Raw genomic sequence first — 18,394 nt, 5'->3', positions numbered from 1 at the left:
ATTAGAACACATTTTACATTTATTTATCATACGGATTTTATATAAAACATACACATTTTACATTTATTTACCATAAATTTACTGGAAAAAAGATTTTATATAAAACATACTATACACATTATTATTATTATTATTATTATTGATCATTCATTTTTTTCACTTTCTTAGATTTAGCAATGTACGTCTTATAATAGAAATTACAAAACATCAATGTCATAAATAGATTTTGTATAAATAATACAGCTAGCCAACCAGTCGACATGCCGCATGTGTTATTGATGATGGCCAAACCGAATTTAATCGAAAAGTAAAAGAATTGTATAATTTGTATTTCGGTAATTCGAGGTTTCCATGCATCCAAGTTGAGATTTGTGTCCAACGATGACAGAAAATAGTAAGTGTACATTAACATGTGAACAAAGGAATTGACATGGCCGATTGCTGTGTAGGCAGTTCCTGTAAATGAAAGACAACACGAATATAATATTGATGTGTGTTGAATTATAGTTGTTATATTTTATATTACCAAAGAATTTTACATGATATATAAAACTGGCCCATATCATGGTGGCATGATGATAGACATGTAAAAATGAAATCTGTCGATTTTTCTTGCGCATAACGAAAAAGATCTGTAAAATATAAAAATAATTGAAATATATCTTTAAGTTTTTCCACAAAATACATTTGTACTCACTGTGTCCAGTACATCAAAAATTTTCGTCAGATAACATGTATGAGTTATATGCAATAGATTCATGGTTTCCGGTGATATATCATCGCTATCAATTTTCATGCAAAACCAATCGTATGCCGGATGAGGAAGAAAGTGACGCATAAACTGAAATAAATGAAAGGCATACACATTTTATTAATTCCTCTAGTGCATATAAAAATTATATTAATGTATATAAAACCAGCAAGGAAAGTAATAAAGTCAGACGGGGCCGACTATATGATACCCTTCACCACTATGGGTATATTAAATGAATGCATCCTAACATAAGGGCCATTGATATGAAATTGTATACTCTAATATATATGACCTTTATCTAAATATGAACCGACTTAGATCAATCCATAAACATGTCATTCGTTTGTTACAATGGGTCAAAATTATGTAAATTGATTTAAAGCAAATTTCAAAATTCTCCATTTTGTACGTTGTGCAAAATTTCATGTCAATATTACAAACATGAAGAGTTTGGTGCACCATTTACTTAAAATGGGATGAAAATAGATATGGAAGCTATATCCAAATATGATCCGATTTCAACGAAATTTGTCACAGGTTAGATTGTACTAATATCAGCAGGTTTTGTTCCCAATGGTCATATTTTGGGTCCTACTTAAAATCGGACCAACATATATATTAGTGCTATATCTAAATCAGAACCGCTTTTCAAAAAATTGTACACACATCATTCTAGACTCAATTCATTACGCTATGCCAAATTTCATGGAAATCGAAGGATATATAGGGACTTTGGTGAACCATTTACATTAAATCCGACGAAAATATATATGGGATCTATATCCAAACCTGAACCGATTTTCCAGAACTTTTACACACATCATTCTAGACTCAATCCAGTACGGTATGCCAAATTTCGTGCAAATCGAATGATTTTCAGGGACATTGGTGCACCATTTACCTAAAATACGGCGAAACTATATATGGGAGCTATATCTAAATCTGAACCGATTTTCAAGAAATTTTACACACATCAATCTATAATCCAGTACGGTATGCCAAATTTCGTGCAAATCGGAATATATATAGGCACTTTGGCTTACCATTTACCTAAAATCGGGCGAAACTATATATGGGTGCTATATCTAAATCTGAACCGATTTTCACGAAACTGAGCACACATCATTCTAGACGGTATGCCAAGTTTAGTGCAAATCGGTAGATATATAGGGACTTTGGCATACCATTTACCTAAAATCGGGCGAAACTATATATGGGAGCTATATCTAAATCTGTACCGATTTTCACGAAACTTAGCACAAGTCATTCAAGACTTAATTCGGTACGCTATGCCAAAATTCGTGCAAATCGAATGATTTTCAAGCTCTTTGGTGGACCATTTACCTAAAATCGGGCGAAACTATATATGGGAGCTATATCTAAATCTGAACCGATTTTCTTCAATTTCAATAGGGTTCGTCCTTGGGCTAAATTAGTGAACTGTGCCAAATTTCAAAATCTGATCATAAATGCGACCTGTACTTTTTTTGCCTGTTACAAACATATGCACAAAGACACACTGTACCACAGTGTGGTGAAGGGTATAACAAATAAGAGGGTGTCAGTTGGTGTTGCCGACGGATATATTTCCTCAGTCTATGGTTTGCGTAGGTCTACGTAATTGCACACATTTTTTATTATTTCTTATATAATCTATATGTGAAACGGAACAACTCAATTTTTATCCAAATTATGTATTTTATTTACAATAGTGTAAACACTTAGCTCATTTAACATTTAAATATTTGAACTTAACAGTTACTTATTAAAATCCTCTATAAATAGTACCATGAAATAACATCTCTGACTCTAATACTTTTTTATACAACCAATACTGGACAAGAATCTCGCTTCTCATAAATAATACCTAAGCTGAATCTAATTTCAATAAAATCACTCCGAATCCGACTCTCATTCGTTTAGCATACACTGAAAGTTTAAGATCTATAAGATGGACGCCGATCATAAGCTGGAAGTAATTTCTAAACGAGTGTAAAAGTATAAATTTAAATCTTTTTCTTTCGGATGAAGCCATATGTGACCCCTCACGAGCTGCTTTATTGACGCCCAACATGAAGCCTGCTTCATTGAAGAGTTTATCATCTGAGCCGAGGTACCAGAAGACGTTGCTTTATAGATCGGATAGTCCGTTCGAATGTTATTATAAATTACATTTTCACCAATAGAAGGTATGAATGTGTACCTTTCATATTATGGGGGCTTCAATTATGCACAATCGATTTTTGAAACTACTCATTCAATAGATGGCGATGACGGCAAGTGTTTGCCAGTGCTGCCAAAAATCGTCGGCATTTTAAATTCTTCATAACTTTTTCGTAATGATGCAGAAATACGACAAAAAATGTGGCCTGAAACTGAAGCGTCATCAGAGCCATCTACTGCGGGGCATGGCTTATATCAGATACAGCAGTAATGAAAGCCCTTCATTCGAAACGTATAACTTTTGAACTGATGATCGCATCTACGAGAGTGGTGTCATATAAAAGCGTAAATAATCTACTTTGCTATGACAACCAAAAATCTATAAGATGCATAATCGAGACTATCAATATCTATTAAAATTCAAAGGTTATAAAGAATGTAAATTGCCGTAGAGTTTCTTTTTACATAGCAACCCTGGCAAACACTTGTAGTCATCGACATCTATTGCTTGAGTATATCCAAAAATGGATCATGCAAAATTTAAGACTCACTTTTTTAAGGGTACGAAGAATGATTAAAATACGCTCTTTCGCACGAATACTCACGGGCGAGAATTCGAATGTTTTCAATTTATGCATGCACAAGCATTTGTATTCTCTCGCGAATGTTCGCATTGTACCAAAAATTCACGAACGATAAAATTTCGCTGCAATCGTCGATTCATTCTTTCGCGAGCATGTGTTCCTGAAGAACATTCTTTTGAAAAACTCAAAAAACAAATGTTCGCGAATTCTCGCGAGCACTGTTTGAAAACAAGAACAAACAAAAATATCATAAAAAGTAAACACACAAACAACGAAAGAATGTGTGTGTGTAGCAGAAAGTGTGTGGAATAACAAAACACATATCCAACACTATTGAGTTCACGACCGTTTGTTGTTATTGTTGTTGCCGTTTTGAGCATTCGCGAGAATTAGGGAATGTTTGTTTTCATTCGTGAGAGAATGTCAGAAAGAATTTCAACCACCAAACAAAACGAACGAACGTTGTTGTGTGCTCTCACTCGTTTGTTCGTGCTCGGGCGACCATTCTTTGGCGAATGTTCGTTTGGTAAAGAATTTATGGCCACAAATTCATTTTTAAAATGAGCACAAAACAACTCCCGATCATGTAGCTCATCTCGAAAGAGAAATTAATAAAACATTTACATGAATGATCTTCGCCCTAAAAAGGCATAAAAACAAAACTCAAAAATTCAGCTTGAGCCCGGCTGGGATTTGAACCCTGGTTCCATGGCATCTGTTGGTGTCCGGCGCCTTAGCGTTCAAAGCAACCTCCTTATCTTCCTAAGGATGCACAATATGCAGTTGCATACCATTGAAGAAAAATATTGTAGTCTGTATGGAAAAAAAAGTCCGTCACTACAAGAAAAATCTGCTCTGAAAAGGAATGTTCTGGTGTGATGCCAAATGTCCGAACCTTGACACGGTTGAATTTAATTCGTAGATGCAATTTCGCAACAATAGTCGACATAAATACAACTTATCAAGGCAAAATTCAAATAACAAAAATAAATAATTTTTTTTTTTTCAAAAAATAAATACGGCTTTATAGTGCGGTTAAACTATGAAAATTTTTCCAGCAATGGTAAAATTATTAAAAGTGTAGTTACGTCCGTTTGCATTTATGATGACGATATATACATAAAATATATATGAAAATTCCGATAATGGTAGAACATTCGAACACACACATTACCTAAGTACGATTGAAAGCAAAAGTGTAAACGCTAAACAAAATGAATAAATTAAATGAAATCTAAATAAAATTAATTAATATGAGATTCCTCTGCAGAAATTATTTATTCTTCATGGATTCTTTGATTCATTAGCCTTATGCTAATGAGGGAATGTGCCTCATTGAAATATTGGTTTTAAACCGCATGTTTCTTCGGTCCATATTCGTTTCAGAGAATTTGGAGTCGATTTACAAATGTCCGTCCGTCTGCCTAATCGAGATCACCCAAACTTTACACATCGTAGTATTTCTTCCAAGTTTAAATCAAGTTCGTAGATGGAGAATATCGGTCCATGAAATGATGTATGGACATTTTATAAAACCGTCGTCAGCGCTATCTTTAAATGCAAACTTTTAGGTGTATAAATCTTTTATGGCAAAAAAAAAAAAACAGGTTGCGCAAAAATTCGCTCGCGAATGATTCAATATACATTATTTTCGTTTTGTGCTTATTTTAAATTCTTTACCAAACGAACATTCGCCAAAGAATGGTCGCACACACATAACAAACGAGTGAGAGCACACAACAACGTTCGTTCGTTTCGTTTGGTGGTTGAAATTCTTTCTGACATTCTCTCACGAATGAAAACAAACATTCCCGAATTCTCGCGAATGCTCAAAACGGCAACAACAATAACAACAAACGGTCGTGAACTCAATAGTGTTGGATATGTGTTTTGTTATTCCACACACTTTTTGCTACACACACACATTCTTTCGTTGTTTGTGTGTTTACTTTTTTATGATATTTTTGTTTGTTCTTGTTTTTAACAGTGCTCGCGAGAATTCGCGAACATTTATTTTCTGAGTTTTTTCAAAAGAATGTTCTTCAGGAACAAATGCTCGCGAAAGAATGAATCGACGATTGCAGCGAAATTTTATCGTTCGCGAATTTTTGGTACAATGCGAACATTCGCGAGAGAATACAAATGCTTGTGCATTCATTGTAACTTTATCATTCGAGATAAATTGAAAACATTCGAATTCTCGCCCGTGAGTATTCGTACGAAAGAGCGTATTTTAATCATTCTTCGTACCCTGAAAAAAAGTGAGTCTTAAATTTTGCATGATCCATTTTTGAAAAGGACTGTTCCTAGAATGAAGGCAAATGTCGAACTTTGACAAATTTGAATTTAATTCGCATATGTAAGTTTCGCATCAGGGCGGAATAAATACAAGTTATCAACGTACGACCTCTGTAAAGCCAGCTCGACTCGAAAGAGTATAAATAATCACTTAAAATTTATTTTTTTTAAGGTTTGATGTCAGTTACGTCCCTCTGACTTGATATTTTCTGAAACAAAAGAACGTAACTACAACACAATTGTAGTACAACAAAGTGAATAATAATCATTCGATTATTAATTATCATATTTTCGTCAGATTTTTTGTAAATGGTGCATTAAAGCAAATTTATTTGTTTCGATTTGCACGACATTTGCAGAGCGTACTGAATTGAGTCCAGGGGGGTTATTCTGTTTTGCGATGCGTGAGAAAAATTGTAACGCTTCGCGTAATTGGTACTCTCTAATTCGTTTTCGTATCACCGCACTCTGTGATACGAAAACGCATATCAAACTCGTTCGTTAAGCGCAAATATCTTGCGTTAACAAAATAGCAAACGCAAAGGAAGCGAAACATATAAGTAAGCTCAATTAAATTTTTTATTTATATATAAATTGTAAATTATTTTAAGTAAAAGGCAGTTGCAGACTCAGCAACGTCAGTTCCTAACTTAAGTAGATTTTAAGGGGTAACACAGTGATTTGGCAAAGGGACAGTTGCAGAGTTCAAATGCGAAACAACGCGCCAACAATTTGTGGACAAAACTGTCTGATGACCTCAATTCAAATTGACCTCCTGTAAAAGATGTCGGTGGTTGGAAAAAGTAATGTATTATATTTTTTATATAAAATGTGAAACTATGTGTGCATATTTACAGGTTGGTGTTGATAACCACCTTGTCCAAGCAATTTCAAAGCAGCGGATTCTTTTATTGGAGTTGGAATTGTTGTGGATCTATTTGGAAAGAAGAGCGTTTAATAAATACATAAACGAATCTTTATTGAGACGAACATTTTGTATAAATCTATAAAAATTCAATATTTGAAAACGTTTGTCACATAATTCGTACTTCTATTTTAATACCCGTGCTCACTTAGGGAGAATATATTTGATCGATCTCATAAAATTCTTTTTTTGTTTTTAATTCGTTCATTATTTTTGTTTAAAAAAACACTCGTTCCATACAAAAATATGTTTTCATTTAAAATTTTTTGACGTTTCCTTTTGTCATTCTTCGTTATTGTTTACTTTGTGGCGACAGTGTTGCCCTATTTTCGATTTAGTTTGCGAATGCGTTTGCGTGAGCGTTACAGAGTACCAAATTGTACTCTTAACGCTTTTAGCTTTCGCATCGCACTTGCTTTCGCAACGCAATACAGAGTAACCCCCAGAATGATGTGTGCAAAGTTTCATGAAACCGGTTGAGATTTCGATATAGCTCCCATATCACGAATTCCATGTCACGCACTTTTACAGCGTGCGAAATATAATCGTTTGTTTAGTTAAGAAAAATTTGTTTCTGAAATTTCTTTCGCAATTTTTATTAAATAGTTTTACGCCTTTTACAATACCTGCAAATTTTTTTATGAATATATTTGTAAATGTCGGAGATATTAAGAAAAAATTAGCGTACGCACGCGCTACAAAATTTTCCCTTTAAAAATTGGATATCAGTTTCGATATTAAATTTCTGCGAATTGGCTGGAGATAAAATTGCGGATTTTTTTTTTACAGCTATAATGGGTTATTCAAGATTATATTGACATTCAATTTTTTTGAGAAAAAAAATTCTAAGATAAACTTTTTTAACTTTGAACACCGTCACGCACATGTTACACTCGTAACGCACTGTTACACACACATGTACTAAAAAATTAAATTCAAAACATAATGTTTTAAAAATGCTAGTTCTTATACCCCACACAACTATGTTGTCAGGATATTATAGCTTTGTGTGGCCCCAAGACCTTTGGTAAATCATTATGCAGTTATGGACGACATTTTTGCCTGTAAATTCGGTTCTAAAGCAACTTATTGAGGAAGAATGTAACATGTGCGTGACGGATACAAATTTGTAGGAGATAAAAGACAAACTTTGTTTTATTTGAATTTGTCATCTCAAGATCCACACATAACAGCATTATCAAAAAAAAAATTTTCATATTAGGTTCTGTATAGAAACATATGCTAATTTTGTCACGCACGCGTTACATATTTTCTTACACTATTTAACTGCACTTACCACGGGATTCTCTTGGTATATGTATAGGTTTATATATATGTAATTCTTAGTAAGATATTACTTTATTTGAATTTAATATTTATTATTGATATTGTTTTAGCTAACAGCGTTCACACTTACGACAAATTACACTCTAAAACTAATAAAAATATGCCCAAGTTACTCTCCACGCGAAAATGGTACAACGAAAAGAAAAACTACGGTTATTTTTCAAAATTCAACTAAAAATATATTGTCCGGATTGCAAAGAATATTTTCTATATAATTTTATATCTCTCTTAACGAATCGATTTTTCACCTGTGTGGTTGACCTTTTTGTGGAATTCGTGATATACATTTTCTACCGATTTTATGTAAATGTTGCACTAAATACATTAAATATTTCTGCGATAGCGATAAAAATTTGCATAAGGCACTTTTCCACCCAGTGGGGGAAAAAATACCTAATTATAGCTGATTCGTTAAAAATTAAGATAAACCTTAAATTTGGGGTACCGATATATAGGGCATGATTTATCTCATTTTCAATTCCAAACATCTAAGAAGTAACATTAATATAAGTTCAGAATTTCTATCTCCAATATTGCGAGCTTTAGTTTTTTACAGGAGTGTAGTTATGCCTGTTTGCATTAATAAAAATATACTATTGTAGTTATGGCCACTTTGCCTACCGCGTGGGACGGCAAAGTGGCCATTAATTCAAAAAATGAACTTTAACTTTAATAACCGTTTTTGGTAACGGATGAAAGAAGATAAAATTCTACATCACTAATTGCCAAAATAAAAGTTCTTAGTTGTTTACTTTATATTTAGTGTGTCTTAAAATTTCAGTAATTTTTATTATTTTTGCGCGCATTGGTTAAAAGTAAACATTTGCATATTTCCAGTAATAATTTTTTTAATTAAGACTTCTAAAGTGAAAATTTTATTATGGAGCCGTCTACTTCAGGTGTTTGAGCATATGAAAATATTTGTTTGTTTAGATAAATGTTTTGGAAATATAAAAATAAATAGTAAGGAAATTGCTCCAAAATTGAAGTATTTTTGATGTTTGTATTGGATTTCAACTGAATTATCGGTGAAACTTAGTAAAACTGCTTATATATTCTTAAAATATGAAGTTTAAGCATATAAATTACAGAATAACTTTTTGCCGCATTGCAGCATTTTTTGACTTATTAAAGAATTTGTAAAATAACTCAGCTAAATGAAGAATCTCAGGAAGCCAGAAATAAGGACTTCAAAAACTATTGGGACCACTTTTCCAGTAAATTCAGTCGGGAAAATACAATAGAAGACTTCTTTAATAGATTTCTTTTAAGTTCAGATCCATTTATTTCGAGCATGAGGAAGAGTTGTAAAAAGAAAATACAGCAAATGTCTCAGACTGCTTTGGACTTATCCAAAAGGAAAATGATAATGGTGACGAAGATGAAGATTATTTTAACGAATTGTATGATGTCTAACAAGTAAATGATTATTATTAAGTAAATTAATTTTATAATTGTTGTGAAGTAAATTATGATTATGAAATTAATAATACTGTTAAAATTAATGAAATGAAGTAAATAAAAAACCGTGCAATTATATATTTTTAAATTTTTTTCCTGTAATGGTTGTTTGTTTTATTTTTATACTATGGTTTTTGTTTATGAATATTGATCAATAAGATATAATAATATTTTCTAATGTAACTTTTTTTAAATATTTGGAATTATGGATTTGAAGAAAAAAACTGATTTTATTTATTTACATTTATTTTGGGTATATAAATACAGATTAAATATTTATTAATTTTTATTTTTTAAGACAAATTCTTTTTTTCTAAAAGTACATTAAGTATGCTCTAATTTTTAATTGCATTTCCGAATTTATCATTTTTCTTTGATTAGTTATAGCGAAAATTGTGATATAAGACCACTTTTTCCCAAATACAAAAAAGGCCATAAAATATTAAAACAAATTTTTTTTTTAATTTTGTTTGTTTTTCTAATTATGCTTTTTTATGTATATATGAATATCCATCAATAAAACATAACAATATTTTAAAATTACGGCTTTCCTGAATTAATCGCCATTTTGCCTACCGCTCAACCCACTCTGCGTCCGTTTCAATTTCAATTTTTGACGTACAAAAAGTAAATTTCGAATTTTCTGTAGTTACGTCCGTTTGCATTTACGAATATATATATATATATATATATATTTACGCAATGTATAATCGAGGAATGTTTCGAAATAAATTATTAAGGAACAAATTAATAAGTAATTTCCGTCAATAAATATATTGTTATATGCACAAAAAATATTATGGAATGTTAACAAATTAATTACACTGTGAGACAAAATTGAGATCATTGTCTGGGGTTGGAAAATTCCTGAGTGTATGAACACCCTTAGAAGTAAAAAATCGCCATAGGCCAAATTTCGAAGATATGATATGATTTTTTTTTTTTTTTTTGCTGGCAACCCTCTTTTTTATATCATGTGTGTATTTCTTGACATTAAATAAAAATTGCACAGAAAGCTGTATTTTAACGCTAGGCATTTTTTTGTAGCCCTATTAACTTTATTGTGATCTGAATTTCAAACTTACAGAGAAGGCGTGTCAATGGCAATTGCAACCTCACAGTGAAAAACATCCACCGGTATTTTTTACCACTTAATAGCGGTTAAAAGTCAATTTCCTTATGGAATATGAAGTTAAATATTGTAGCAGACATTTTTATACCCTTCACCACACTGTGGTACAGGGTATTGTGTCTTTGTGCATATGTTTGTAACAGACAAAAGGAAACGAGATAGACACATGGTTCCCTTTGAGAATATGTAAAGAATTACTTTTTAAGGGAACCCCCCATTCTCGATTTTTTATTTTTAAGAATTTAAATGGGCTGGTAAATGAATACCAATTCTTGTTAAGGTTTGTAACTTTGCACATATATATTTGAAGATTTAAAAAAGAAGAAAAATAATTTACAAAAACTTTTTGTTGTTGTTTTTTGTGATTAAAGAAAAGTCCTTATTTTTGATGGCGGGCATGATAACTCCTCACTGGAACATCGGAATCCGAAAATTCCAACGGTGTTAGAAAGGGTACATGTCTGGCTCTCGTATGAACTAGGATTATGGAAAAATTAAATTCTAAAAATTCTAAAATTAACAAAATGGCGGACCTTTGAAAAAATATTTTTGGAAAATCGCCGATTTTTGAACAAAAACCAAGTTAAAAAAATTTGGAAGATCTTCACCGATTGGCTTTATCCTAGTTCATACGATAGCTATACACTCACAGAGAAACGTGTAAAAATTTGGAATCGATTGGGTTATTAGTTTTTGAGTTATCGCGCCCGCCATTCGCAAAATAGAAAAACGCGTTTAAAGTTTGAGAAGCCTTTAGCCGTCACTTAAGGGGACCCCCCCCATTCTCGGGGTCAAAAATTTTGTTGATATAATTCGAATCTACACTAATTAAAGAATGTCCCTACAAAATTTCAAATGAAAATCTCAAGAACTCTTGAAGATATAGCCGATTTATTGTGTCAGCATCAAGTGACGGCTGAAGGGCTTCTCAAACTTTAAACGCGTTTTTCTCTAAACATTTTTTTGCGAATGGCGGGCACGATAACTCAAAAACTAATAACCCAATCGATTTCAAATTTTTACACGTTTCTCTGTGAGTGTATAGCTATCGTATGAACTAGGATAAAGCCAATCGGTGAAGATGTTCCTTATTTTTTGACTTGGACTTTGGTAAAAAATCAGCGATTTTCCAAACATATTTTTTCAAAGGTCCACCATTTTGTTAATTTTAGAGCGAAGTCAATAATCCTAGTTCATACGAGAGCCAGACATGTACTCTTTCTAACACCGTTGGAATTTTCGGATTCCGATGTTCCAGTGAGGAGTTAGCATGCCCGCCATCAAAAATAAGGACTTTTCTTTAATTACAAAAAACAACAACAAAACAATAACAAAATTTTTTTGTAAATTATTTTTCTTCTATTTTAAATCTTCAATTATATATGTGTAAAGCTACAAACCTTAACAAGCATTGGTATTGATTTACCAGCCCATTGAAAATCTTGCAAAATTAAAATCGAGAATGGGTGGGGTTCCCTTAAGGCTGACACAATAAATCGGCTATATCTTGAAGAGTTCTTGAGATTTTCCCTTGAAATTTTGTAAAGACATTCTAGAATTAATGAAGATTCGAATTATATCAAAACAATTTTTGACCCCGAGAAAGGAGGGGGGGGCCTTAAGTCGATTTATGCATGTCCGTCCGTCCCTCCTCCTGTCCGTCTGTCCATGTTAAATTCTAAACAAAGTACAGGTCGCATTTTTGATTCGAATTGTATGAAATTTGCCACAGCTCATTTATTTGGCCCAAGGACGAACCCTATTGAAATTGGAAAAAATCGGTTCAGATTTAGATTTAGCTTCCATATATATTTTCGTCAGATTTTAGGTAAATAGTGCACCCAAGTCCCTATATATCCATCGATTTTCACGAAATTTGACATAACGTACTGAATTAATCCTAGAACAATGTGTGCTAAATTTCGTGAAAATCGGTTCAGATTTAAATATAGCTCCCATATATAGTTTCGTCCGATTTTTGGTAAAGGGTGCACCAAAGTCCCTATATATCTTTCGATTTGCACGGAATTTGACAAAGCGTTTAATTAAGTCTTAAGTCATCAACTCTTCATCAAAGATGAACAGTTGATGAAGAGTTGCGATTCCATTTTCTACACTTTGGAAGGTGCGATATAGAGCAAATTTTAAATTTAATTTTAAGAGATTCTTCCGAAGCTTCCTTTAAAAAAATCTATCCAATTTTGCAAACATCTTCATTTACTTACCCCAATAAAAACATAGGTATTTAATAGAATTTGTCCAAGATTGTAGAGTTGTATTAGGCGCTTAATTTCAAATGGTCTCCGCTTGGCCATTAACGCTGGACCGATTTTCTTTACAAACACAATATATGCTGCGATAAGTAACAATACATTTCGGTAACTGTTCACAAAGAATAAATGGTGCATTCGTGGATCTGTAAACACAAAATTTCACATAAATCACAAAAATGCATCGTTTTAACACCATCCATGTCCTTTAATTACCATTGCCTGCTAGTTCAAAATGCGATTTTAAATTCCAATAGATTAATTTCAATATCAACATGTTGCTTTTTCTTTTTTTGTATACGGAAATTTCACTGCCCGAAAAAAACTTCTGTTCCGAATAGAGCCTTCAACTTGACTGATCGATCAGAGTCGGTCACATGCGCTTGGGTAACAAATAAAGACTATTGAACTTGATAATGGGAACAGGCAGACAATCGGGCTAGTTTATAAAAAATAATGATATGCATTCTTGAAATCAATTAAGGCAGGGGAATAAAACAGCAATGGAATTTGACGAAACACTCAATAGGTCATGGCGGCAACAATGTGTGCGTATTTTAAAAAGGCCTGCAAACGAATGTTACCTGAGCCCATGTAAATATTCAAAAAAAAAAAAAAAAAAATAAAATAAAGAATTTAACATTTGAATTAGAGTTCACTAACAATGTTGCGGGTTTATATACAAATTAATACTAAATTTACATAAATTGTACAAACACTGTTGAAATTATTTTATTGTTTTTTTTTTTTTAACAAATAATAGTCAGTTAAAATGGAAACTAAGATTAATATTGAAACGTGTATGAACAGATGTGCTAGTCAAATCGTCGAGTATTGAACTCTTTCCGAATGAAGAATGTGGAATATTGTCGACAGTGTTGCCAAAACTTTGTTGATAAAAAATGCTAGACTTTGTTTAAAAAGGTGCTAGAAAGTGCTAAAAAATTTAAAAAATGCCAAGTTGAAGTGCTAAAAAATTATCAGAGAAATTCGTATAATTTGCTATAATTTGATATTTTAGATTCTCATTAGGTAAAAATTCCACGTTTTTCCATCAAATTGACTACAATTTCAAACTTTTGATTTTTATGGTGTGTCGAATTTTCCCAATAAAATCTATTAATGCCGGTTTTTGTGGGGTTTTGGAGAATGACATTTGTACAGAAAATTGTCAAGGAGAAGGTTTGCACATAGACCTCATATGAAAGTACTCCTCTAACTTCTTTATTTTGATGGTTTTAGACGCATTGTCTGGGTTCTTTTTATACCCTTCACCACTCTGTGGTACAGGGTATTATGTCTTTGTGCATATGTTTGCAAAACAGGCAAAAGGAAACGAGATAGACACATGGTTCCTTTTGAGAATATGCACAGAATCACTTTCTGAGTCGATTTATGCATGTCCGTCCTTCTGTCTGTCGACGTTAAATTGTAAACAAAGTACAGGGCGCATTTATAATCCGAATTGGATGCAATTTGGCATAGGTCACTTATTTGGCCCAAGAACGAACCCTATTGAAATTGGGAAAAATCGGTTCAGATTTAGATATAGCTCCCATATTTATCCCTATATATCACGAAATTTGGCACAGCGTAATAAATTCGGTCTAGAATGATGTTTGTTAAGTTACGTGAAAATCGGTTCAGATTTGGATATAGCTCCCATATATATTTTCGTACGATTTAAGGTAAATGGTTATAACGAGTGGTTTTGTCTAAGGCTGAAGTGAGCTCAGTCGCAGCCAGGGTCAACTCAAGGACCCACAAACCTTAAGTTAAAAACACGAGTTGTAAAAGTTAAATTCTTTATTGTAATACTTCTGTGTTTAGATAGAGAGTAACATGCGGGATCTTCAAAACGATGGAGTTATTTATTCGTTGGTTGTCGTTTCGGTGTGTTGGGAATCGTTCCGTCGGGCTGATGGGGTGACTGTAATCGGCTTCTAATTATAGCTAGTAGGCTCCGATTGTGGCACTCAGCTGTATTTGTATAGTCGGCTTCGGTTGTGTAGGTTTAGGTATTCGGCTCGGGTTGATGTAGTCGGCTCGGGTTGAAGTAGTCGACTCGGGTTGAAGTAGTCGGCTCGGGTTGATGTTGTCGACTCGGTTTGATGTAGTCGACTCGGGTTGAAGTAGTTGGCTTGGGTTGAAGTAGTCGGCTCGGCTTGATGTAGTCGACTCGGGTTGATGTAGTCGACTCGGGTTGAAGTAGTCGGCTCGGGTTGAAGTAGTCGGCTCGGGTTGATGTAGTCGGATCGGGTTGAAGTAGTCGACTCGGGTTGATGTAGTCGACTCGGGTTGAAGTAGTCGGCTCGGGTTGATGTAGTCGGCTCGGGTTGATGTAGTCGACTCGGGTTGAAGTAGCCGGCTCGGGTTGAGATAGTCGGCTCGGGTTGATGTAGTCGGCTCGGTTGAAGTAGTCGGCTCGGGTTGAAGTAGTCGACTCGGGTTGAAGTAGTCGGCTCGGTTGAAGTAGTCGGCTCGGGTTGATGTAGTCGACTCGAGTTGAAGTAGTCGGCTCGGGATTGTAGTAGTCGGCTCGGAATTGTAGTAGTCGGCTCGGGTTGATGTAGTCGGCTCGGAATTGTAGTAGTCGGCTCGGTTTGATGTAGTCGGCTCAGGTTGATGTAGTCGGTGGGGCCCTTCGTTCAAACTCCTTCTGAGGAAGCGAACGGATCGCAGGAAGCGAACGGATCGCAGGAAGCGAACGAGTCGCGGAAGCGAACGAATCGCAGGAAGCGAACGAATCGCGGAAGCGAACGAATCGCGGAAGCGAACGAATCGCGGAAGCGAACGAATCGCAGGAAGCGAATGAGTCGCGGAAGCGAACGAATCGCGGAAGCGAACGAATCGCAGGTCGGAGGCTTCGGCTATGTTCGGTACAAGGTACTACGACTGCGGACACTGCCACAAGTCGGTTTCGCTCGTACTTGGTCTAACTCCAGCACTCGACAATTTCTGCCGACGAAAACTGGAACACTTATCTGTACGACAACATAAAGTGAATGAGAATTATTTTCCCATATCTCAACAATATCCCCATGACTGTTCATTGAAGTCAAATATCTAGTTATTATAATTGCAAAGTGAGTTGCTTAAATGTATGTATCCTAGTATTATATTAAGGAGTATATAATAAGGTGGTGTAAAATTTAGCGGTCACGTTACATGGTGTACCAAAGTCCCTATATATCTTTCGATTTGCACGAAATTTGGCACAGCGTAATGAATTAGGTCTACAATTATGTGTGTCAAGTTCAGGGATGGTCCGTGTGACGAATTTTTAGGTTTTCGACTGTTAAAAAGGTGTAAACGTCGAAAACGTCATATACCTGTATAAAATGTAATAAATGTAGTAAACGTCATTTATTTCAATATTATCAGCATATACAGTTATTTTCAGTACTATTCCTATTCCTTACTAGAGCTGATGTAAATTTTTAAATTTTTTGGGAAGAAAATTTTGAAATTTTATATTAATTTGAGTAAAGCATGCGTAATTTCCAAATTGATTAATCGAAATAGCTATTTTGTCAAAAACCTAATGGATTTCCGACGTTTCTGACGTATGTATTATACGTCGGAAATGTATGTCATTTACGTCACTGTTTCTGACGGCCATCTCTGGTCAAGTTTCCTGAAAAGCGGTTCAGATTTGGATATAGCTCCCATATATATTTTCGTCCAATTTAAGGTAAGTCGTGTACCAAAGTCTCTATATATACTTGAAGGTAAATAGTGCACCTAAGACCCTTTATATGCTTCGATTTGCACATAATGTGGCTTAGTGTACTAAATTGAGTCTAGAATGATGAGTGGTGTGTTTCGGGAAAATCGGTCGAGATTTCGATATAGCTCCCATATATATGTTCGTCCGATTTTATGTAAATGATGCACCAACGTCCCTATATATCCTTCAATTTGCACGAAATTTGGCACAGCGTACTGAATTAAGTCTAAAACGATGTGTGTTAAATTTCGTGGAAATCGGTTATATTTTTAACAACGCGGCGCACAGTGGGTTAGAATAGCCTGTTTTCTTGGATTAATTAAAAAATAAAATTTTAAGTATCGTTAAAAATTTTTGTACACGGTTAAAGTATATAAAATTCTACATCACTTTTCGTTGAAATAAATGTCAAAAGTGGACTGGTGTTTTTGTAGTGAAACTTCAAAGTCAAACTTCATAGAAATTTTTGTGCCAAAAAAGGCTGAAAAAAGTGAAAACGTTCCCGTTGAAAATTTTATTTATTTTAAAAAGTATTGTAAAATTTGAACATTTTTCAATGGAACCATGAAGTTTAGGTTATTTTGCAAATACTTCGTTAACATTTGAGTATGAAATTGTGTTTGGAAGTGATTAAGATTTAGTTATTTATATTGAAAATGCCAAAAAAATTAATATTTTTATATTTTAATTGGATAAATAGTTATTATTCGTCCACATTCGTGTCATAATTATTGGTTTATATTAAAGAGGACATAAATCTGTGTTATATTGCAAAATTTTGCGCTGCCCTTTTGTGCCTTTTAGAAGTTATGCATTGTTTAATACAAGTGTTGCAGCAGTCAAATTAGCTAAAAGTCACATTGATCTCGTGACTGGTGCTGTTGTTGAGTGTTGTGTTTTCTTGTTTTTCATGTTATTTTTTCTAATTATTTTATTGTTGTTATTTTTGTTTCTTTTAATAATATTCTTTGTTACAATAATATTTTGTTTTTGTTTATTTTAATAATATTCATTGTTTTAACAAATAGTGATTGTGTTGTGTAGTTTCAAGTAGTCGGGTAAAAGGGTTCTTTATTAGCATTTTTTATAGATACAAGTTCGAACGTTGTTTTTTATAATCGTCGAAGCTTATGATGAATTCGAGCGCTCAAACAATGAATGACAAGATGACATTTTTAGCTAAAGAAATCAAAAAAATTCACAAAAACGCTAAAAAAATCTGCCGAAATAACAAAAATATATGTTAATTTAATAAAAAATGCACGTGTCGGTTATAGCAGTATCCAGTGGCCATGAGATTAATAATGAAAAATTTCAAATATATGCACACAATACAGGACGACTTTTTGTTGAAACGTATCCTTGGTATAATAAGCCTACCACTTTGCACAAGTTTTTTATTCACGATTTCAGATTTCAGATTTTTTTATCAGTTCTAGTAAAGAATACCCAGATATACAGTAAAAATAATATATGTTCTTGAAAATTACTGTATATGGTGATAATATTGAAATAAATGACGTTTACTACATTTTATACAGGTATATGACGTTATCGACGTTTACACCTTTTTGACAGTCGAAAACCTGAAAATTCGTCATCCCTGGCTGCGGATGATGATGATGTGGATGATTAACTTTAAGATGTATAAAATTCAATGTTTAAGTTATCATATTGTACTCCTTGCACTATATGCCTACACTGATATTTGGCATTACTTAATAAAATTA

General features: G+C 33.5%; 1 protein-coding gene across 1 annotated transcript; it reads right to left on the bottom strand.

Annotated features, from left to right (window-relative positions):
* Window positions 1-136: 136 nt before the first annotated feature.
* On the bottom strand, window positions 137-13,211 carry LOC133333783 (elongation of very long chain fatty acids protein F-like). The gene is made up of 5 exons (XM_061542073.1): window positions 13,151-13,211; window positions 12,890-13,080; window positions 698-841; window positions 527-632; window positions 137-456 (listed from the first exon to the last, which is right to left on the bottom strand). Exons 1-5 carry the CDS (start codon window positions 13,209-13,211, stop codon window positions 137-139), a joined length of 822 nt encoding a protein of 273 aa, XP_061398057.1.
* Between the last annotated feature and the right edge of the window lie 5,183 nt (window positions 13,212-18,394).

Source organism: Musca vetustissima, unplaced genomic scaffold (assembly GCF_032173495.1).
Source record: "Musca vetustissima isolate MV318-11 ecotype Yass unplaced genomic scaffold, APGP_CSIRO_Mvet_v1 utg43672, whole genome shotgun sequence".
Lineage (NCBI taxonomy): Eukaryota > Metazoa > Arthropoda > Insecta > Diptera > Muscidae > Musca > Musca vetustissima.
This window is presented reverse-complemented; position numbering and strand designations above follow the sequence as displayed.

Coding starts and splice junctions, on each gene's coding strand:
- LOC133333783 (XM_061542073.1), bottom strand. CDS start 13,211: ATGTTGATATTGAAATTAATCTATTGGAATTTAAAATCGCATTTTGAA. Junction 13,081..13,150: donor TTTTGAACTAGCAGGCAATG/GTAATTAAAGGA, acceptor TTGTGTTTACAG/ATCCACGAATGCACCATTTA. Junction 633..697: donor TTTTTGATGTACTGGACACA/GTGAGTACAAAT, acceptor TATATTTTACAG/ATCTTTTTCGTTATGCGCAA.